Source organism: Vidua chalybeata, chromosome 3, assembly GCF_026979565.1.
Source record: "Vidua chalybeata isolate OUT-0048 chromosome 3, bVidCha1 merged haplotype, whole genome shotgun sequence".
NCBI classification, from domain to species: domain Eukaryota; kingdom Metazoa; phylum Chordata; class Aves; order Passeriformes; family Viduidae; genus Vidua; species Vidua chalybeata.
Window position 1 is genome coordinate 98,129,415 of NC_071532.1, and position 23,484 is coordinate 98,152,898.

The following is a 23,484-nucleotide window of genomic DNA, read 5'->3' on the forward strand; positions in this document are numbered from 1 at the left end:
TTTTTGAAACTCCTAGCTATAGCTGGATTTTCATAAAAAGACATTCAAAAATACTGAGACGAACCTCTGGTCTGACACTCTAAATCCATAGAAGATTGTGTTGGTTCCAGTGTTTTATGTTCCTGACACCAATGAGCAGTCTCATTTGGTGCCGTACCAGTTATTGACTATTGAAGTAATTAAGATTTCTAATCATTGCCTATGGCAGTAGTTGATCTCTGAGGACAGGCCTTAAAGAATAGTCCTATAAATTAGTCTGCTGTTGTCTAGCACTGCTTGATTGCTGGATCTGAAAGCATGTTTACTTGTGTGTGACTATTCGTACTGACAACCCACGAAGTTTATATGCAGAATTTAAAATAAATTTATGCACTGCTGGGACATACACCAAGAGGAATGTACTACTGGACCAAGACCTCTAGTGCTTTTAGGATTTTTGATCTAATATTACTAGGATGAGTGTGTTGAAGTGATGTAAAGATTTGTACTTGATCATCAGTTTGTTTAGAGCTGGCATTTCAGAGTCAGATATACCAGAAATATTTTCAGTTGTTATTTAATTTAGTTAAGTACTTGAGAAGTAAGAAATCCCCTTAGAATATGTATTTGTATATTTGGGGATTTTCATTTGAGGTTGTGGACATGTTGGAAATGTTATTTTGTGTGCTGTGTCATTCAGGACCTGAAAACGTGATGCTGACTGTGTTTTCTGTCTGTGGCATTGAATCCATTGAATCCATGCTTGTATGATATAATGAATTTTTTTTCTTTTTCTTTCAACTGGCAATCCTTTAGAAAACCTTTTTTATGACTTTGCTTTCAAGTAAGACACTTCAGTTTTGATCTGAAATGGGTTTCCTTTTTCTACTTGCAGTTATCTCTATTTTCTGCAAGATTTTTTAACAAATGAAGCAGACCTACTTGACAATGCTCATTTCTAAGCTATTTACGTGTCAGGTTATTCAACATGCAAAAGTTTAAGGTAGCACACATTAATCAGGAATTTTTTTCGGATCCATGAACCATTTTTTTGGTATTTCTAAGTGGTGGGCTGATACAGTTACTGAGTGCTGTATTTTTTTTAAGTGGTTAGATGAAAGCTCCACATCAATAGTTTGAAGTTTTAAGCTCTTCGTCAAGTCTGTTGGACTCCTTGACTTTGAAGAAGACCAAAGGATCATTTGCTTGAGGCTCCGGATAGGGAGCCTGGGAATTCTGTGTACAAGACAATTCTTTCAAATAATGGGCTGCTCTTGTTTTGCTTTTTTTTTTTTTTTTTTGTAGGCTGCTCTAAAACAGTGGAAATTACTTTTCATGGCATAAGGTTGGCAGTCAGGGTGTATTGTTTTTCGGTGTAAGCTGTGTTGCTTATACCAAGGAGCAGACCAGTTTTCCATGGTTTTGTTGAGTTAAATTGACTCTTGGAACTTCCGTGAGACCCCTGCCCTGGCAGTAGGACTGTGGGATTTGTCAGACCTCTTGTACATAAGATCAGTTCCCAGATAAATTGAGATGTTACGACCTCTCATTATGGAGCATTTGTCTTTAAAAGCCAGAGATAGGAATTTTAATGATGTGATTTTCAATTTAGGGTGAGAATATTAATTTGAGCTTAAATTTGTTCAGGTCAGTTTTTTTCGCATACTAATTTTTTGACATAGGAAAACAGTGAGGTTTCTCTGGGTTGCTATTATATATACATGCTGCTGAGGTTTCTTAAGAAAATAACTCTTTTCATTCTGTGGCTGTCCTGAATGGATCTAAACTTCCTTATAGCTGTGTGTTTTGATCATTTGTAGCAGTGGGTGGATGCAGAATCACCTCAAGAAGTCTTAATTGCAAATTTTGGGGGATTTGTTGTGGTATCTTCATTCTCTCTGCTTTAATAAAAAGGACAAAGGAACCTGGAGAGGTAACCTCCACCTGCAGCTTGTGTTGCCAGAGTAGAATGGTGGATGTAGGTGCTGATAGCCAGAGGTTTGCTCAGCCTTCTTCAGTCTGTTACTTTAGATAACTCCTTGTTTGGATTGTGCCTAAAACCAATTCTAGTTATGTGTTTAGTGAGCTATCTTTTCCAGTGATATTTCTTCTTACATGTGAATAACTATTTTTAAAATTCTTCCCCCCCTTTTTTTTCTTTCTTTTCTTTTTCCATTTTGGTTAACAAACTACTCAAGGCTGCTAGGCTGCTCTTTTTCTGCACATGCCTCTGTATCATATGCTTAATATCATATTGTTCATCTGCATTTCCTAGTCACAAGTACAGACCTGTGAAGCTATGTGCCAGATAATAAAGTAGTCTGTTGGGAAGTGACAGTTTTCATATTGATTGTTGTCTTTATAAGGAAAAATTTTAAGCTTATTTATCACACTATCTCATCTTTCTTACTTGCACCTTTGTGATAACTTCTTGGGTGCAAATATACCCAAGTGTGACATGTTTGGAAAGAAAGAAAGTTAATTTAAAAATGGCATCTGCTTTGCTTTATTCCCATAACAATTTCTGAGATTCAACCTCTGTATGTAATTAAGTGTGTTTAAAAATTCCCATGTATCTACTTCTTGTTTGGGAGAGAGATGTTAAGATCCATTCTGATGCTCTTGGATCACCATCCATCATTGTTGATTATAATGCACCTCCTTTGCCCTGTAGCCACCTAACTTCTCAGACTATTTTCCTAAGGATCACCTTAGCTGAAATAACTGAGGGAAGCTGGATCCCTATTTCTCTATACTCCGGCACTGCTCTTGTGTAAAGTAGTAGGAGGAGTAAGTAACCTACAGCTTCATGCAAACTTACTTCAGTCAAAAATTGGGACTATGCTGAGATATTAATGAAAAATTTATCTTTTCTCACCATCAATCATTTACATGACTCAGTTGGAGCCATAAAGATTTTTAAATGTTTTTAAAGCCTTAAAGCAGTGCATTTCTGATGGGACCTCAGTTACAGTTGTTGTTTCCCACATAAGAGCTGGGAGATGCTGCCAGCTAGAGCAGCACAGCAGGACTGGTCTGTGTCCTTCAGGAGAGCTGTTTCAGACTGGGTTCTTCTTGTTACGAGGCAGTTGCTTTCCCCTGTGTACTTAAACACTAATGGCAGGCGTGCCGGGGGACCATATGGGGAAGGAGTACACGTGTCATAAAAACTGCTCATTCTCCCAGCAGACAGATCAGATTCAGCAAGGCATTGAGCCAGATATCACCCACATGCTTCAGTTTGATTGGTCCTGGTGTGGTAGATTCTGAGGTAAAGACTTTGTATCAATTTGACACAGGAAATAGAAGCATAAACTTACTGAAGCATATTATTTGCAATATTTTTTTAGCTGAATATGTCTGTATTCTGGACATAAATCTGATTTTCCTGAAAAGGAAAAAAAATTTTTTTTTTTTAAATAGAGGTGTCTTATTTTGGGGCCTGGTGTCTTATCTTCAGAAGTCTTCTTTAACACGTGTTGTGCTAGTGCAAGGAAATGTAAAGGTTTAATGGAAACTAATGAGCTATTTCTGGGAAGGCTGATTACCTCTCCTTCTTTGCCATTCTTCTTTTAAAAACTGGGCCTGAGGTCTCTTTTGCACAAGTGAGTGAAGAGAACAAGTTGTTTGAATGTGCTTATGGCATTTTAAGATCCAGGTGTTCTTCATTACTGTGAAGAAACGCAAGCGCTCATATCTAGAAATAACTATCATTGATTTGTTTCTGAACTATTTGAAGTAAATGGAAAAATGAACAAAGTCAAATACAATCATCTGTTAAGATGTCTGCACAACTATTTAAGTGATGCTATTTCCAGTTTAGTAAACTCATGTTTTACACAATATGAAACAATTTTATCTGAAAATTCTGCAAGCATTTCTCAATTTACTTCTTCAGAGCTCTAACTTGACTCAGAAGACCATTGATATTCATAGCTCCTAGATATTTCTGCCAAGTTTCCTTTTAATGCAAGTACATAAGTCGAAGTGGAGGTCGCAGCTTGTAAATAGTAATATAGAATGAAAGTGCTACACAAGGTTGCTGAAATATAGAATCATAGAATAGAATAATACAATCATTTAAGTTTGAAAATACCTTTAAGATGATCAAGTTCAACCATAAATCTAATGCTGCCAAGTCCACATCTAAAGCATGTCCCTAAGTGTTACATCTATACATCTGAATACCTGCAGGGATAGCGACTCAACCACTCCCCTGGGCAGCCTGTTCCAATGCTTGGCAACCCTTTCGAGAAGAATTTTTTTTTCTAATATCCAATCAAAACTTCCCCTGGTGTAACTTGAGGCAGTTTCATTTTGTACTATTGCTTGTTACCTGTGAGAGGAAGCTGAAATTCCACTGCTAAAACCTCCTTTCAGGTAGTTATAAAGAGTAATAAAATCCCCTCGAGCCTCACTTTCAACAACCTAACGAATCCGAGCTCCCTCAGCCACTTCTCATCAGACTTGTGCTCCAGACCTCTCATCAGCTTTGTTGCTCTTCTCTGGACTTGCTCCAGCACCTCAATGTCTTTGAGGGGCCCAGAACTGGACACAGCACTTGAGGTGTAGAGTCAGTGGTGCAGAGTACAGGGGGACAATCACTGCCCTGGTCCTGTTGACCACACTGTTACTGATACAGAACAGAATGCCATTGGCCTTCTTGGCCACCTGGGCACATGCTCGCTTGTGCTCAGCTGGCTTCTGACCAGGACCTCCAGGCTCTTTTCTGACAGGCAGCTTTCCAGCCACTCTGTCCCCAGCCTGTAGTGCTGCTTGGGGTGGTTGCAATCCAAGTGTGGAACCTAGCACTTGGCCTTATTGAACTTCATACCATTGGCCTTCCCTATCAATCCAGCCTGTCCAGATCCCTCAGCAGAGTCTTCCTACCCTCCAGCAGATCCATATACCCCCCCAGCTTAGTGTCATCTGAAGACTTACTGAGAATGCACTCAATCCCCTTTTCCAAGTGATTCATAGAGATATTAATCAGGACTGGTCTCAGCACCGAGCCTGGGGAATACTACTAGTGACCAGTCACCAGCTGGAGTAATTCCGTTCACCATCATCCTCCGGGCCTGGCTCTCCAGGCAGTTCTTTTGCCCAGTGAACAGTGGGTCTGTTCAAGTCATGAGCAGCCAGTTCCTCCAGGAGAATCCCGTGGGAAACAGTGTCAAAGGGTTTACTGAAGTCCAGGTAACCACATCCACAATATACAGTTTCAAGTCTAAGATTTCATATTAAGTATTTTTATTTTGAAAGAGATTACCCACAAATTAAATGGAAAAGTCTTTGAATGAATCTGCAGATGTTATGGGTGAAATTATGAAAATATCTGAGCACATTTCACTCCTTCTGTCCTCTTCCCCTTTATGATTCAGAGCAGGATGTATAGAAGGGAAAACCTTTCAAGCATTTCCAAAAGGAAAAGATAACTTCTTCATTGAGGACTTGAGTGTTAGGAGAGACATACTTTACTGTGAGCATTGACAGATAGCAGGGTGAAGTGAAATGAAATGGAGGCTCTTTCACCAAAAAACAGGCCCTAGCCTGGAGAGTCAGGCTGAAAAGGAAGACTAGACAAAGAAAGGATATTAGAAATCAAAATGTCTAATATTATTTTGTCACACAAAATAGCCTTCAGAAGCACTTATTTTTCCAGAGTGCTACCAATTCAAGTGTGTTCCTTCCAGGTGCTATTCTCAGTCTCTGCACCTTCTCATGTATGTACCCAGACTCAGCCTGGCTGACTGCTGTATGAAGGAGAGGAAGAATGACAGAATTGCTTCCCAGCCAGCCAGTTCACTACTGCTGCATGTACACAGGGTACTCTGATTTTTTTACCCTTATTGACTGGCAGAAAATAAATACAAGTCTTTGGTGCTTATTTATACCACAATCTGTATGACAGAATTGATTTATTTGAAATGAAAATTGTGATTTATATTGAAAGATGGTTGCTTTTCAAATTGAAGTGGTAAAATAGTCCTATATTGGAAACTGAATGGGTGAGAACCATTCACTTTATATCTCTTTGACTTTACTGCTGTAATTCTTCATCCTGTGTTTCAGCTTTACTTGTCTGTTACACACATAAGAGCTCACTGTATATTAGTTAAGTGCAGCTGTCTTGTAAATGGACTGACGTGTGCTCACATTTTAATCTTAGTCAGCAAAGTATGTATATGTGATATGTGCTGCATGAGCTCCAAGAATAGCAGCATTACAAAACATTTGCTGCTTTCTTATTGCTTCTAGGATATTTTTTAGAGTTTTCACAATTTTCTTATTCATTTGGGTTAATTGATCTGCCTGGAAAACCTGAATACCCTGCAACATTTGGAAATCTCACAGTGTAGTGTTACAGGACTGTCTTTGCCAAAAGGATTTGGTTAATGTCTCAATAGACTGACACTTGAAGCTGAGTTGATCCTTGCATTTGAATAGGTCACTCAGCTAGCCTTTAGCACTCAGAAGTTGTTTTGCGTGCAAAACAGCTGTGAGGGGTTTCTTTGTTTCCCTAGAAACAAAGTGTCCTGTAGTATCAATCAGATAGGAGGTAGCCTATTATTGTGGCAAAACAACAGGGTAAATTCTGAATTACAAAGATGAATATGTAGTTAGATATTAAAAGCAAAAATAATGAGGAAATGCAAATGTGAAATGCACGAGGCATGTACCTCTGATACTTGTCACTGAGAGGTGATTTGGGGTTTTTGGTAAAGTATCTTTTTGAGTTTTTGAAAACAGGTAGCCTGAAGTTCCACCAAACGGCTTCAAGGATATCTTTCTCTGAATTGCTTGATAGAGGTCAGTACATTTTCATCTTAGTTTAACTGTTTTTTTGCCGGTGGAGTATGATTTATCCTTTAAAGAGCAGAAAGCACTCTTTCACCAAAATCTAGTTTTCTTTAGGAGGAATACAATGTATGCTGTGATATTGTGCATAATGTTTGACTGTTTGGCAGTGTTAGCTGTCTTTTGGTTTAACTAGCATGGAGAGAGACCTTATGGCATGCTAATAAACTCCTAAGATTTTGGAGGTGGTTTCATTTTCTTATGCTTGAGTATTGTTCTCTGTAAAAAATGAAAATACTATACAATGGTAATTGGTAATTAGACTTCTCACACCTTGTCACATGTTAGTGAGTTCTCTGGCCTCAAGAACTGTTAGGTTAATTCGGAAATTGAGAGAATGGAAACATCCTTCATCTTTCCTCTGAGATTTGACTGTTTAGAACTATCAAGTATGATAAAATGTAAACTCTTCTAGAGTGTGTGCTAGAAGGGAGCTGCATATTCATAATTTCCTGTGAATCTTTTTGTAGTGGTTTATCTTTCTTGTTCAGGATTGTCTGGTTAATTCTTGTGTCTGGACTCTCATTTTCTGTGCTTGCAAAATAGTGTAATTGGCAGTAATTGGGTAAAGAGTGCTGACTTATTCTTCATGAAAACAGAACATTTTGAAATTGAGTTTTAATTCAGGTGACTGGAGGTTTTCAGAACATTTATTTCAAAGGAGAGGAGCTTCTCTGGCGGGATGTGATGGGCTGCAGAGAGGAGCACAGTGCTGGCTGGATGTGCTGGCTGCTGCAATGCTGCACAGAGCTGGCTCTGCTGTGCCTGCCCGTGCTAAGAGCACAGTGGGCCTTCTTGAATTGTTGCTCAAAATGCTTCCCAGTGGGAATGTTGAAGGGAAGGATTAATGGAATTAATTCCTGTTTTCCCTTGCTGCTTGAGGTGTAATAAGAGGCAGTTCCTCATTTTTGACAAGTGTAAGTACAGAATATTTTGTTGACTGGAAGTCCTTAGACCTTCTAGACATTTTCCCATAATCTGTTAGGGTAATGTTAACATTAAGTTAAGAGAGTACTTGAATCATGTCACCTTTTCAGAGGGAGAGCTAAGAGACACTTGACTACCCAAGAGGAGGTAGGACAGTTGTGTATGTTATTTGTTCCTCTGATCTCCTTCCTGTATACCTTGTTCAAAAGCAGTATGGCATTTCCTCAGGAAGCTCTTTTCAGAATTTTGAGGTTCTGAACAGTATGAGTGGCAAATGAAAAGTCTTCAAAAAGTAAATACCCTTGTGTATTTGCTTTCCTTAATATATATATATATATATTTATGTTAGATTTATGTAACTGGGTTGTCAAATTATGCTACTGCATTTAGGAATAATATGGAGAATAGCTTTAACAAATGCAGAAGTGAGTTTATGGGAATAGGCTAGGCACTGGTTATTCATTTATATTCTGCAGGAGAACCTGTTTTATTCAGAGCTCTTGGAAAATGTTCATGGAAACTTTTAGGGAATTAGGACAGCTGGTCTGGCAGACTTTGAAGTCTGCAACACAGCCGGCTGGTCGGCATTCCCAGTGCCAACTGGCTCAGCAGCAAGTAGAGACAGCAACTGTGATTTGGCTTAGGAGCCCTGTATATATAGAAGATGACTTGATGACAGGCAAGACTCAATAAATCTGGTGACATAACTGAACTTTGTTAACCAGTGTTTGCTGTGTTGGGATTAAACATCCCCCTATGTTTTCAATTAAAACTCATTATTTTTTCCTGTATTTTCTTTCTTTGGAGCAGGAACTGAGTATGTACTTATGTACTTCTCATTGACTGTCTTTTGGAATATCTATCAGAACATTACTTTAACAGATGATTAATTAGATTTCAGCTACTGTATGTCATTGCAGATCTTTAGTCATTGTCAAATTTCAAATGAAATGTCATCTGGAAATAAGTCATATGCAAAGCTACAGGAGTTTGGCTCCGTATCTGTCAGTAGACTTTGTGAATAATCTGATTTCCTGAGAGGCTGTGGATTTCTCACTTCATTGACTGATTCTTTTTGCCTTACAGTACAAAAATAGAGAAAGAGAAAAAAGAGCATGCTAAGCTTCATGGGATGATTCGTACAGAAATAAGTGGAGCTGAAATTGCAGAAGAGATGGAGAAAGAAAGAAGGTTCTTCCAGTTACAGATGTGTGAGGTAAGATTCAGTGTGAAATTATTATTATTATGGTGCTGTTTGTAGGAAAATTTTGAAAATTGTTTAAGAGTAGCTGTGATATTAAAGGGAAATGCCAAGTTACTTGTTGACTCCATTTGTGAAAACACATTTTTCTATTATCCTGATGGGCAAACTTTGCAGGGAATTTAGATATTTTTCTAATTTAATTGAACAGCTAAATTAATGCAAATAAAACACTAAGAGATTATAATAAATCAGTCTTTACACTACTTCTTCGCTGTAAGTTATTTTAAGCCCTTGATCATTCTCTGACTTGTTCCCTATGCTGACAGTTGTTGTATTATTAAGAGGAGAGGCTCTAGTCTAGTACACTGCTGGGTTGGTACAGGAAAAAAGTGCTAGGGATGGAATCCAGTTGTCTTTCAAGTTGTTTCAGAACAAATCATAAACAAAACATACTGCAAAATCTCTGTGATTTTGCAGTATGTTAAATCTGGTGTGAATATTTTTTATTCGATTCATTTAAGGATATGTCTGGATTGGATTCTGTGATTGGAAATTCAAATTGCTGTGTACTTTTTTAGTACACATTAGCCCAAAAATACACCATGGGTGTTTGTACTGCCTTTCCTGTGATGATGATAGCTAATTTGATTCATATGCCAGCATAGCACAACTGCAGTTGTCTTGGATATTACATTTAGTAACTACATGCACTCATACATAAGAGAAAAGCTTCACATTTCTATACATAATCAGACTAAAATGTTCAAAACTAAGTAAGGGATTTGAGTAACAAATGGATGTTGTCAGCTAATTGCCCATCTGTATCCTTCCTAGGAAACAGCTAGGAGTAGATGCTTCTCTCTTGCTGTGTCACAATAAAGGAAGAGTTCACTTTAGTCAGTTGTAGTGATAATAAAGGGTGAAATCTATGAAATTGGATCAAATTACCTTAAATGTGGAATAGCTGAATTGTATCCTGTATTTCTTCGGATTTTGAGGAAAAGAAGTTTATACTCGGTTACCTCTGAATAGTCATGAAAGAGGACTTTGGTTTTGTTTTGATAGTAAGTCAGAAGGGTGACATATTGAAGTTTTATCATAAGTACAGACTAGTTCTCTCTAAATTATGAAAGTGAATGGAATACCAAATGCCTAGAGCTCCATTTTAAATTAACAGGAGCTGGAGAGGTGATAATTGTAACTAAATACTATCCAGTGCACATCTCTACATTTAGGCTCATCTTTTGTTTACCTGAACCAGCATAAGAAGCTGCAACACTGAAAGCTGGCACTTAGATGCTGCTTTACTTTAGTTGATTTAAAACATTTAGGATGTACTGTGAGAAGGGGAAACCCAGATGCATTAGAGCATCATTAAGAACACATTCACTCCTCTGCTTGGAGGTCACTGGTTAAGTTGGTGTTAAAATTTGTTGTCATTTAATGGACAGTTAAGGACTTTGATATTTGATCAATCATACTTCTGCTTGCATAGCTGACATTTTATGCTATGATATTCAGGGGAGGAGCTGCCACTTAATGTGGACTTTGATTGTGCCTTATGCAAAAGGACAGCAATTACACTTCGTTTGCACTTGACAGTAGATTATTTGAAAAATCTCTTGCTAAACTGTAATTTGTAATTACCATGTATAAGGATTTGATAAAGCAAACTATAAAATCAACAGGCAGATTTTAAAACTTGTTAAAATAATCCTTCACTTTTATTTTAGCAAACTGCTTTCCTCCTTATGACATCTGTTTAGTAATTAATTTAACAATTAGTGAGATACATTTTTAGATATGCTGCTAGGTGTTAGAATGGGTTCCTAAATGTACTCTACAAACCCTTTCATGCTTTCTTTAACAGAGACTTTCCTTAAGAACCCTAAAGGATATTCTAACAATTTGAACAAATCATAGTGAAATATCCTCACAGGGTATCAAAAGTTAGCAATGACAAAAATTCTTTTTTGTGTGATTTAACTCTTGAAGATACTTTTTGCTGGATTTTCTTGTAGGTTTTGTAAATCTGCGACTGTTAAAACTTGTTGAAATATAACTGAAAATAAAGTGTTAAAAAAACCCTGTAGCAGTAATAAATAATTTGTTTTGTGAATTACTGTTTTAATAGTACCTGCTGAAAGTCAATGAAATCAAGATTAAAAAAGGAGTGGACTTGCTTCAGAACTTGATCAAGTATTTTCATGCTCAGTGCAAGTATGTTTTACTTTTCATAATCTCTACACTAACTGGACCAACATTTTGTTTTCAAATTTTGACATCATCATAACACTTTCTTAGAATTTTCAAAATCTCAAGTTTCAGCTGTTCTTGCTGATGTCTTCTGACAGATTGCTTTTGTCAGATTAGTCATAGATTTTGTTAGTATATTCTGAAACATGTAATGAGGTTGAGCTTATTACATTGAATATAATTGTATGTTCCAAAGGAATACTAAACAATAATTCGCCATGTTTATAAACTACTCTTGAAACAGGGCTTTTAGTTTGATCTATTGCTTAGCGGTCCATTAGTTTTGATGGGCTTCTTTGAGTGTATCTAACAGTGATCTAAATTAATTCTGTGTTCAGGAAAAATAAGTTGCATAAGCAGTGGAATAGAAATATATTGAAAGTGTCACTCTTTTTGTAGTTTATTGGAGGAGGACCCAGTAGTAAAACACATAGTTCTCATTAGAATTATGTGCTTTTGTTATGATGGTGTTACAAATCTGTCATGTAGCAATGAAGTCACAGCTATAAACCTGAAAGAGCCACTGCTAACCTGTTGAAATCAGTTTTCATCTTATAACACCAGTCTGCATCTATGTATTTTTCCTTAAATACCTGTGTTGCTTTTAAAATCAGTTTCACTTGTAGCATGTCATTAATCTCCTCTGTCCATTTAATAAAATGCCGTGTTGCATTGTCATTTTCATGACTGCTTCCCAGAGTGAAAATATTTTATGTTGCAAACAGAGCAGCAATATTTAATCAAATATGCATGTAACTGTGATTTCTTAAAATTTATTTTTTAAATCTCAATTTTTTTTAAAGAACTGGAATACTTGGCATAGACAGCATTACTCTGACAATTCAAAATGCATGTACTACAGAAAGATGTAGCATATTCAGCTTGCTTGTATAGACCATAATTAATGCTTGGGAAACAAAGGGGTTTTCCTTTAGTAAAATGATTGCATCAAACATAAAATTATGTGGCTTCAAGAAATCACATTTTATATCTACCAGACCTTTTGCTGTTCTGCAAGTGAGTCTTAGTTGTTCTGGGCTTTCACAAAGTATGATGAGAACTTGTATTTGAAGTGAGAATGAGGAAAACTTATGTGGTAGTGGATTGTGGCAGTTCTGAATCTAATTGGGGATTTTGCAGGTTAGAATAAGCTATGATGGAAATAAAGAGGTGGATCAGTCAAACATTAATTTAAAAAGGTTTACTATTTTGAAGTTTATGGCATAGCATAATAATATGCATATCTTTCTTTGGCAACTTTTTAAGCAGAAAATACAAAGTAAAGTTTCATAACAGCTGGCTTTTTGCTTTTCTTTTTAAGTTTCTTTCAGGATGGGTTAAAAGCAGTTGAAAGTCTCAAACCTTCAATTGAGACGCTCTCCACAGATCTTTATACAGTGAGTAGCAACATTTCATGTTTGTGTGGTCAATTCAGTTTTTTACAGTAGAAGCATGATCATTTTGGTTCAGGCTGCCTGACTGCTTTAATAGTCAGTATTTAAGGTATAAAGTAGATGGTTGGTAAAGTCTTGTTTTAATATGGCATTCAGAAGTCTTAGTTTCAGTTCAGGACCCCACTGTGTAAAATGTTATGAAAACAGCCCTTGCTTAAAATTGTTTATTAAGTAGAAAATAACGTGGTTTCAAATGGATCACGAGGAAGCAAGAGCATTGTGAGGCAATATCAAAGCCTTAACCCAGCAATATCCTAACCATTATCAAGTTTTCTGAAGATACAAGGGAAAATAAACTGATCACATTATCTTTTCTTTTTGCTTTTCATTCTCACTGAACATTTCTCAAAAAATGAACCAATTAAGCACTGAATTTGAAAGACCTGCATTGAAAATAGAAGAAATGTTATTTTTAACCTGTGTTTTTCTTCATTCAAGATTAAACAAGCACAAGATGAAGAAAGAAGACAACTAACACAGCTCAGAGATATTTTAAAATCAGCACTCCAAGTTGATCAGAAAGAGGTGAGCATATAAGGTGGTTTAACTATGGAATACCTATTTTAATTACTTGTAATGTTAATATACAAATAAAGTTATTTTAACTTTTATCAGATATTTAATTCCTTTTGTTAATTCATTTTTGTTTTGAGGCTGATGTTGAATGTTTCTGATAAAGGCAGTAAAAAAAAAAAAAAAGAATGCCCACTAAAAATATGAGACTTACTGAAAAATAATTTATTTTCATTACCAGTGTTGTAAAATACTTCAGATGGTCCACTGTTGCTCAAACTGAGAATGAAAGAACTTGGGCAGTATCAAGAAGACCCTATTCATAGAACATTATCTCACAATATTGTTCTAAAGTGTATAATGATTATGTGAAACTGAACTTCAAATCCCAAAACACCTCTGTCATCACGTGCAAAAACGATGATCAAGTTTGCTACTCAGCTGCAAAATGCCAGTGTTCAGATGTGCGAGAGCTGGGTCAGTTTGGCAATCAAATAGGTATTTTCTGAGTTCCAATTATGATTGCCATTAGATTTAATGAATTCTGGAGTAGTTTCAAACTCTGATCTGGAAGTAAGCATCTTTTGTAATTCTAAATACTGGGTCTACTACTTTTGTTTCAGATTGCTAGTGCCTCCTCTTCATATAAATAAAAGCCAGCCAGCTTCCTTTGTGTGGCTGCTGGGCCATGAGTAAGTGATGAATGAACCACCCCCCCCCACACACTTTTCAGATTCTCTTTCTGAGAGGGATCACAATGAAATAGTTTAGTCTACAGAGCTCAGACTTCCTTGATCTTTTCTGCTCTTGCTTTGGTCTGCCCATTAAAAGTTATGGTGACTCCTAGCTCTTACTGGTGACAGATGATGGTTGTTGAGCAATGTAATCTAGTGAAAGGTATCCTTACCCACAGCCAGGGGCTGGACTTGATGATCTTTAAAGGCCACCCCCAACCCAATCCATATGATTCTGTGACTTGCTGACAGGCATTTGGAACAGTCTCCAACACTCCTCACTTTGTTACTTTGGGAAGTTTGTGATAATGACCATTGTGTACAAAGTCCCACAAGATCAGCAGGCACTTCCTTAGATTCTGCCTGGCATTCAGGACACACTGATCTGCCAAAAAACTTAAAAATTTGAGCTTGGTAGAATGAGAGACTAGGGAACCTCATGGAAATGGTGACTGCTTTGGGTTAGCCATTGACTGCCCACTCCCAAGAAGGAGTCTTTGCTGTTTAGGGTGTGTTAGGAGGTGTCTTCTTTCAGCTGGGTCTTTGCTCAAGAGAGATAGCAGAAGCAGTTGGCTTTCATGGTTGCTGGGAATGTCTATCAGTGATACTGATATTAAATATATATGGAAGATGTGACAAGTACACATTTTTTCACATACTCAAAAATTAATAATATATATACATTTATTATTTCTACTGGGTTTGTGACATTTAAAAATACAAGTATAAAAAGTGCTTTATGCTAGAGTCATTATTTATTAATTCTTCAAATTTAGATATAGATGCTTACCTGCAGAGCATGAGAATTACTATAATTATTTTTAAAGCTTTTTGAAAACATCAATTAATCAGTGGGATGCCAAAGAGTTCTTATATAATTTAATGTACAACCCACTAACATTATTCTTATTGCACTGTAATTTTCTTTACTATAACTGATTTCTTTTTCCTTCCTGAAATGCATTTACATTTTGTGACCGAAGTCTAGGAGAGTAAGTGTTACTATGTTTTAATGAAAATAGTGGCATGATTTCCATTCAGTTTTCAAGAAACTGGATTTTTCCTCTGAGCTTTTGTCTGTTGGCATGAAAAGACTGGTTCTTTCTCTTCTTTGGTGTATCTTATTACAAAAAAAAAAAAAAAAAAACAACAAAACAAAAACCAAAAACAAACAAAAGAGAAAAACATTATCAAAAATTTTATCAGATTCTTCTTGGGAAAGAAAATTGTTGTAAGACAAATTGGTGATTTCCTTTGTACTTTCTTTTGGAAATTAAATCCAGTTGCTTGATTTGATGTTCTTGGAATATTTTGAAGATATATGTACTTTTAATTAAAATGGACTTCATGTATGAAATGCCAGAATTGACAAATATTGTTCTTGTTATGTTTAAAAAATTTAACACACACAAGCACTCTTAGTGAACCTTTCTTTGTCGTGCCTATATGCATAGTTTCTTCCTGCACACAACTTTCTCAAACCTGGTTTGTATGGAAACTTCATTTTTAAATGTCATTTTGTGTACACCTTCATAATTTTTAAATTTTAAGCTTTTATTTTTCAATTGTAGAAGTTCTGCAAGTTTCAGAGTAATCCTTAGAGTTGTATTACCTTAATTGTCCTTATTCCCATGACCTTGGGTAAGGTCACCTCCTGTGACTGTAGTGTTTAGATTCATTTCTGCTTCTATGTTAGAACCTATAATCTATTTAGACCACTGTAAAACAGGGTAAATGTTGTGTTTCTTGACAAAAAATACGGTAGTTTTGCTATAGGAGAGGCTGCCTGCAGGGGGTTCTGATAGATATATCTTTTGGAGACTTTGTGAGGCTGTAATAGGGACAGAGATGGGATAATGGAGGGATCTCTGGAACACCCTCCTGGTAATGATCCTGCAAATGTCAGAGACACTCAGGCTCTGGGAGAGCTATAAGAGCTTTTTTTAGTAGCTTTACATACAGGAATGATCTAAACAGTCTAAAAATCCTGCTCCATGGGAGCTGTGGAATGGCTAGCCAAAATTTGTTGTGTATAGGTTGAAGTACCTTGTATGAAAAGATTCGTTATGTTCACGTAGTGCAGCTGACAAATAGGATCTTAGAATATCTCTTATCAGTAGTCACAGACTGTCTTTAGAGAATACCATCTTTAGAGAATTTTTAGCTCTGCTTTTCAGCTTGACTTACAAGTCAGTATATCTTCATAGACTTTGGAGGAAAGAATTTCAAACCTTTCTATGGTCAGTGAAGTAATTCACTAAGAACATGCTGCAAATTTTAAATTACTCACTTCTTTTTATATGCCTGTCTACATTTCAAAGTTGATGAAGTGGTCAAAGCTCAGTTCCTTAGGCTTGTGTACTTCAGCCTATTCTGATTTTGTTAAGTTCAAGATATACTTAAAAAGACAATGCTCTGCACTAGGTGTATGTCCTCTAGCCTGCAGTAATCCATTTCCTCCCATAGGTAATGTACAGTGTTTCTGCTCCTCCAATGAGGCTGTTGGGTCTGACCCTTTATCTGTGATTTCTGTCTCTGTTTTGTGCAGTATGCAAACCAGAAATAAGGGAAGATCCTTGAAGTGCCTGCTTATGGAAAAGGCATGCTGAAAGGAAGGATGTTAATTGTGGCAGTGATTTGTGGGGTGGTTACTGTCTTTTAAGAGCTGGATCGAAATCATGAACTTCTTGTCAGACAGCTGTGGAAAACCATCATTTGGCAATCATGTTGGACAGTATTGATCTGGACATGACCTGAACTGAGAATTTAAAATGGACAATATGTTTGTCCTTAAGATCTTTTCATGAAATAGTATTAAATTTTTTAGATACTATTCACAGTCATGAATGTGTGGAAATACACGTCAGCTGCTGCAGCTTCCTCTCCTGCTGAAATGAGGCCGGAAGCTTGTATTATTGGTTTGCCAGTTTGGCCAAACACAGCAGCTGAGCATAAACAGATGAAAGGAGGTAGCTGAAATGAGGCAGAAAATAATGCACAAAAAGTAGCAGCACAGACTAGTGGGAATGGTACTATGAACAGGTGTTGAAGGTCACCAGTAATCTTTACATAATGGAGGAGAACTGAAATTAATTTCCTGTCAGGCCTCTAATCTTGTGAATGGAGTTCCTCTACTGGCTAATAGGAGGCAGAGATCAAGGCATTGGTAGGGCACAATAGACAGTGTCAGATGAGATTTTCTTCAAAAGTCAGTAAATGTATGTGTGCAGTGGTTTTTAATGAGCGACAGGATTATTTTTAAATTGTTGTTCTGGCTTTATGTTGTGCAGAGTGCAAAACCAAACAATTCTATGTAAACAAACCAGAAAGGAATGATAAACAGACTGGTTTAAATCTAAAGAGATGCTTTGTCAGGCACAGACAGCTAAGTGGTAGTTCTTTAGGGCCTTTAAAAGGCTCAGACGATGTTGTAGCTACCTGGTATGGCTTCCTGGATCACTTGCTGAGGGGCAATGAGAGGGCACAGGTTGCTTCTCTTGAAAAGGAGCACCAAAGAGTGCTGCATCCTGTGTGGAGCTCAGCTCATGGCTCTCAGGACCACTGAGCTCTGGCAGTGTATTCAGGATGAGCCTAAAATCCTGAAGCTTGGAGGTGTGGAGTTCAAAGTCCTCTGAACAGAGGTGTAGGTGGGAGCTCTGTCCCTACCATCATGTTTAGAATAGCTCATAGTCATATAAGTGAGCTGCTTTGTGTCTTTTTCCCTTACTAAACTTGTATTATGTGCCATATATAGCACAAGAGTAATTATGTCCATAGAGCAATGACAGTAGAAAAGAAAAAAATGAAAATTTTAATAATGCACATTGTTACTGTGTGCATCTAAAAGTCAATTCTGTCACATTACTGCTGTTAATATGGTATGACACATCAGATTCCTCATTTTCAGGTTCTTATTTTTTAAGAAGTTGGACTCTTAGAGCAGTGGGTCCTGCCTCTGGGTAGTTCTGAGAGCAGTGAGAAGGGTTCAATTAATCCTTCTCTTCCTCTCTCAGAATTCTACTTTCTTCCAGATATTTTGCTTTGAATTACTCTTTTTTGGAAATGACTTTTCAGTTTTCCTGTATGACTCCTGAACTATGTTTCCAGGAGAACTCTTCTGCTTTTCAGACAATAACTTGACGCAGTTTCCACAAAGAAAATCACTTCTTCAAATCGATGTATGTAATTATCTTTTCAGGGGAAGAGTACACTAGCAATTGTGGGTAATAATAGTCTTTAGTGTTTATACCTTGCTGTGTTTACATGAGTTGGAAAGGCCACTGCTCAATTAAGTTTTGGGTTAAAACCTCTATATATTAAGACCAAGAGCAAATATAAATAGAAGCAAGTAAAAAGATTTTGTCAGGTGTTGATAATGGATACTTCTCAAATGTTTTTTGTGCCCTCTGAAAAAATAAATGGATCTTGTTCTCTGTCATTGAGGAGAAAAATTGTGCTTCATTTGGCCTGTTGGATTAGAGCAGGAAGGAAAAGCTCTGAAACTCATTAATGGGAGAGTAGTTTGGTTGAAAGTGTGGAATGCATCACAAATTGCTGTTGATTATTTCAGGATTCTCAGATTCGTCAGAGTACAGCTTACAGTTTACATCAGCCTCAGGGAAACAAGGAGCATGGCACTGAGCGGAGTGGCAGTCTGTACAAGAAAAGTGATGGGTAAGTACTGCTGGAGTCTGCTGGGAGAAATATCAGGTCCTAAGAGCTCAAGCAATGTAATACAAAATATATTTTAAACTGTCACCTTTTTTTTTTTTTTTCCTTTAAACTAGAATCAGAAAAGTGTGGCAGAAAAGGAAGTGCTCAGTTAAAAATGGTTTTCTTACGATTTCCCATGGTACAGTAAGTATTTGTTTACAGTATTTTATGTACATAGTTGCTAATACAGAAAGGCAAGCTATGCTGGTCTATATTTATGATTTGGAATTAGCTAGATTCCTGATGCAGTGTTTTGAATATGAGGTATATATTTTTTGAGGCAGCCTTTTAGAAATATATCAAGACATACACAGTATCTAAAAATACAGCTATTTTAATGTTCATGACTGTTAATGGGAAAAAAAGGCTATCTTAGTGACTCAATTCTTGCAAATGTTCATATTTTACCAGGCTATCTAAAATACAAATTCTAACTTTTTTTTTTTTTTAAGGTATGGTTGGGCATTAAGCCATTTTTTAGATATGAGTTAAACAACTTTTTATATTGGCAAAATAAACTGAGAATATGCTGAATTGCTTTTCTCATCCGGATTTGCTGCTGTATGGTAGTCTGTTAGCTCTTTAGGATCTTAGGAGTAGCTGTTGGGGAAAATCTAAAATCTAAAAACAACTTCTATCAGAATGACAAGAAATAGAGAATTGTAAATTCCTCTTTATTACTGCTACCAATATTTGAACATATTAACTATAACTATTAAACATTTGTTAAAATTTTAAAACTTTATGCTTTCATGGTTTGGACTTTCTGCACTTTGCCTTCAACTTGGTTGTGCTTTCCTGTAACATTTTTTATATTGTTTTCTCAAAACTTTTAAAGAAAGTTTCTTGAGGCAAAAAATAACTCAGTGTCAGTATTTCCCATTCTTGGTCTAATAAACAGTCCTGTTTCTTGTTCCTGTTATGAGCTGTTCTGTTCTTCATCCTGTTATGCCTGTTGCTATGACTACAAGTTGACCCTGGCAGCAAAAATGAATCAATCTCTCATTTGTGCATCTAAGTACAAACTGCTGCCTTCAGAATTGATAAGCAGGAGTTAAGGAGGAATATAAAGTCAGGCCTGCAAAGCAGAGTCCTTACTATGGCTTTGAAATTGTCCACTTGCTTATGCCTCTTCTCATTTGGGTGTGTAGGAGTGTGTCTTTGTCAGTGAGAAGTCTGTTGGTGCATTCTCTGCTGGTGTCTCCATGTGCTGTGATTGTGACTGATGTTGAACACGCTGTACTGGTACCAGTAGGAATGTAGTTGGGGGAGCTCAGAGCCGGCAGAGGCTCTTGTGGAGCCTCCACTTGTGGAGTAGAATTGGAAAACTTTCACTTGAAAGTATAGTTACTGAGTCTATCAAGATACTGTTTTCTTCTCTTTTTATAAGCTGTCTACCAGATGATCTGACCTTTTTAGAAGCAGTCTGTTCCCACTGAAATCAGTGGAGCCATAGCTGGAAATCAGTTCCTAAGGCAGATATTCAAATATGAATTTAGATAGGTGAGGTTCACAGGTTTGATCTTGATGTTTTTGTATTACAACATTAGAAAAGTCCCTTCTTGTTTCAAAATATACTCCTAAAAGGTATTTTCACCTATTTGCTCACTTCCCCCATATATATTGATGACAGCTTTATGTAAAAAATTAATTAATGTTTCACAGACACTGAAACAGGTAGAAGTAATTTTTTTTAGTTAAAATTTTTCTAGACTACTCTGAATGTCTTCTGAGAAATGTCCAAGCTTCTCAGGGTTCATATCTCCTGGCCTCTGAAGTATGATGTATTGTTCTCTCATCCCAGCAGTACATCAAAATCTCAGAAATTCAGTTGTCAGTTTTGCTTTCTTTATCAAATACAAATTTGTAAATACTCCTCCTTTATGGTTTAAGGATTCTTCATGGATTTCTCTTCTTTGGTCATGTAGCCTCTCTTTATGAGGGACTCCTTTGTCAGTCTTTAGAACAGCTATCTTCAAGCAATTGCAGGTGCTTAAACTGGCCTGCCAAGTGCTCTCCTGATGGATGGAGAGAATATGTTTGATTCTCTGTCAGTCACCCAGCTGTGACCCTGTCTGTGCCTGCCTGCACTGGCATATGTGCAGAAGTTCTACTTTTAGACAACTAAAGGCTTCAAAGAAATCAGCATTCGTGCATTTAACATACATGGATGAAAAAACAATGATAGAAGAAGATGTAATTAGGAATTCCTAAATCCTTTCCAGGCAAAAATATTTCAGAAATATCAGACTCCTCAAAGCTGGATTTGTGTTTGAAGGAGGTTTGCTGGTTGTTTGCAAAAGAAAGAATATAAGAGACTCCTTATCGAAACTTTTTTGTGGTCTTCCTTTACTGCTGAAAACCTGCTGAAAAAGGACAATCTGAAGACAAAACAATCAGATTTTATCTTTTTATTCTGAAGTTGATCACTGATATCCAAAAAAAAATGCATTATGAAGTCAGCCAGTCAGTCTGTTAAGTGGACATATTTGCTCATGCCTTTTGTAAAATCAGCTCTATAATCTCCTGTATTGTCTCAGAGGCCTAACTTTTTGATTCCTACACTTCTGTTTGTTGCTAGAACAGTTTATAAGTCAGTTTTGATGGAGAGAGGGTTGCTATTTTTGCAGGAAGGAACATGAGTTGATGCTCAAGTCTCTGTATGGCATGAAAGGTGGCAGCAGTTTTCATGGTGTTGGCATGTTAACATGGGTGTTCAAAAACTCAGCAGCAGTCTGAAATTTAATCAGAGACTCGATCAGGAAAGTGAATATCAGAGGTTTCAGAGAAGTAGTGTAATAGTAGTTACATGTGTTAGTCTTTTCCATGTCTAGTGTCTCCTAATCCTGCCAAGTGTCTGAATCAGTGTGGCTAAGGAGCTCATACAGCCTTACCTCCCTTTGTCTTTAAGCTTCAACTTCTCCCCAGGCAGCACCTGCCATGTGATGGAAGTGTGTTGTCCACGGGCAGCAGGCACAGGCGGAGGAGGCTGCTGGAGAAAAACTGTTACTTGGCTGCAGGGTGGAAGCATGAATGAGGTGCTATCAGCCACATGCACAGGGTTGTTAATGCCCTTGTTAATGCTGACCTCAAGTTAGGAGTTCTTCAGATAAAGCTCAAGAATATATATGGATTCCAAGATCAGCATATTTGCCCAGGATATGTTACTGTTGTTGCAGCCATTTCTTTGGGTTGTCAGATTGTGATACTGAGTTCTTCTGCTGCTTTCTCCTGTCCCGAGGGACAAGTCCTGTGGCATTGTTCCTTCAGACCCTTCTAAAGCATTTTGCTGCATTCATTTACAGCTTCAGATTTCATAAGTTAGAGAAAACTAATTAGGTCCCAAATGCACTTCAGATCCAAAGTCTTGGGGCAAGGGGATTTTCTCTTAAACATGAATTGCATTTTTACATTCTGATAGAGCCTGTGAGGAAGGTATTAGGAGTTGCCCAGTGTCTATATAATTAATAATTTAGAAATATTTTTATATATTTATATATAATTTATAACTAAATAATTAAAACTGTATGCACTTTTACTACTAAAAGGAAGGCTGGAATTTGAAAAGCTATTTATTAGGCAGAGAATACAATGCGATTGTCAATAAATTGTCATCTTGCTGCCTCCAAAGCCTCTCTTGGGTATAATTTGTTTTACTTTGCCCAGCAAGTGACCTACACATTTATTGTTTCAAAGCTTGCATGACTTTGTTTTGTCTGCTGCTTATGCTGGGCAAAGCATGAGCCTACTATTTTTCAAGGACACCATGCTTGCTTTTTTTTTTCCTAACAGGAAAAAAATACATAATTGTTTCCTTTCTTATGTTTGTCCATGGCTTTGATTTTTTTTTAAACTGGTCTGCAGATATAATGATACTGTTCTTTTTTGGCCAGCTATATTGTTTCATTAGATTGTTTCAAGGGAATCTGTAATCTTTTGACTTCTTGTCCCTTGTTTTTTTAAATTTAATGTTTTCATCAATAAATTTAGATGATATTGTGAGAATATCTACATTTCTTATGATTCATTGCAAGTTAATAACATTATGTGATAGTACAGCTTCATTTGGTAATAGTTTTGTTTAGATATTTAAACCTCATTTTAGCAACTTAGTCTATAAATATTGTTAGAATGCAACAATAAGTGTGGTAATGTGTTTGTGAATATTGCTATCCTTATAATAGTTCTTTCCTAATGGTTTAAATTATGATTTTTTAGATATTATTGTCTAGAGCAAAGGTTGACTAGTTAAATCTGCTTTCTGATTTAATTATTCTAAAAGAAGAGTAAAACTACTTATCACTTGTAGGAAGTGAAAGCCATTCCTCAAGCCAAGGTTGCAAACAAGTCTTTCTAGGTCCTACCCCAGGTCTGTAGCACAGGTAGGTTAAGGGAAAGAAGAGTGCAGATATGCTGTTTGAAAAGTCTTTGTAGCCGTCTTTCAAAATGCAGGTTCCTTGTGAATCATGCTCTTAGTAGAACACTGTCACTTTTTGTTCAGAAAACAAAAAAAGTGACAGCTGAGAGGAACTTGGCTAGAAAATATATATTGTTATAAAATATACATTATTTCACTATATTTTTTAGTAATCAGCTAGCTGAGTTTACTTTTACATATGTTTGCTGCAAGACTTCTCCATGAAAATTTATTTTCCTTCACTGATTTAAAAATTCAGTATTTGTTCTTAACTGGTTATCTGGGGACCCCTTAAAGGCATTTGCAGAAGTCAAAATAATTAATTATTGAAAACTAAACAAGAATTTTTTTTAAAACTAAATGTCTGAGTGTTAGGGGATTAAATATATGGATGAACCTGTCTCTTTTTTGTACCCTGTTCCTTCAGGT

At 36.7% G+C, this 23,484-nt stretch overlaps 1 protein-coding gene across 4 annotated transcripts in view; it reads left to right on the forward strand.

The window, feature by feature from the left end:
• Positions 1-23,484, forward strand: part of ASAP2 (ArfGAP with SH3 domain, ankyrin repeat and PH domain 2) — an 83,410-nt gene that overhangs the window by 34,234 nt on the left and 25,692 nt on the right. For all 4 annotated transcript variants that reach the window (XM_053939706.1, XM_053939707.1, XM_053939708.1 and 1 more), the window contains exons 6-11: positions 8,851-8,980; positions 11,103-11,188; positions 12,546-12,621; positions 13,117-13,203; positions 18,496-18,599; positions 18,713-18,782. In XM_053939706.1, the coding sequence (XP_053795681.1) occupies positions 8,851-8,980; positions 11,103-11,188; positions 12,546-12,621; positions 13,117-13,203; positions 18,496-18,599; positions 18,713-18,782 (553 nt within the window). The remainder of the gene's footprint in view (positions 1-8,850; positions 8,981-11,102; positions 11,189-12,545; positions 12,622-13,116; positions 13,204-18,495; positions 18,600-18,712; positions 18,783-23,484) is intronic.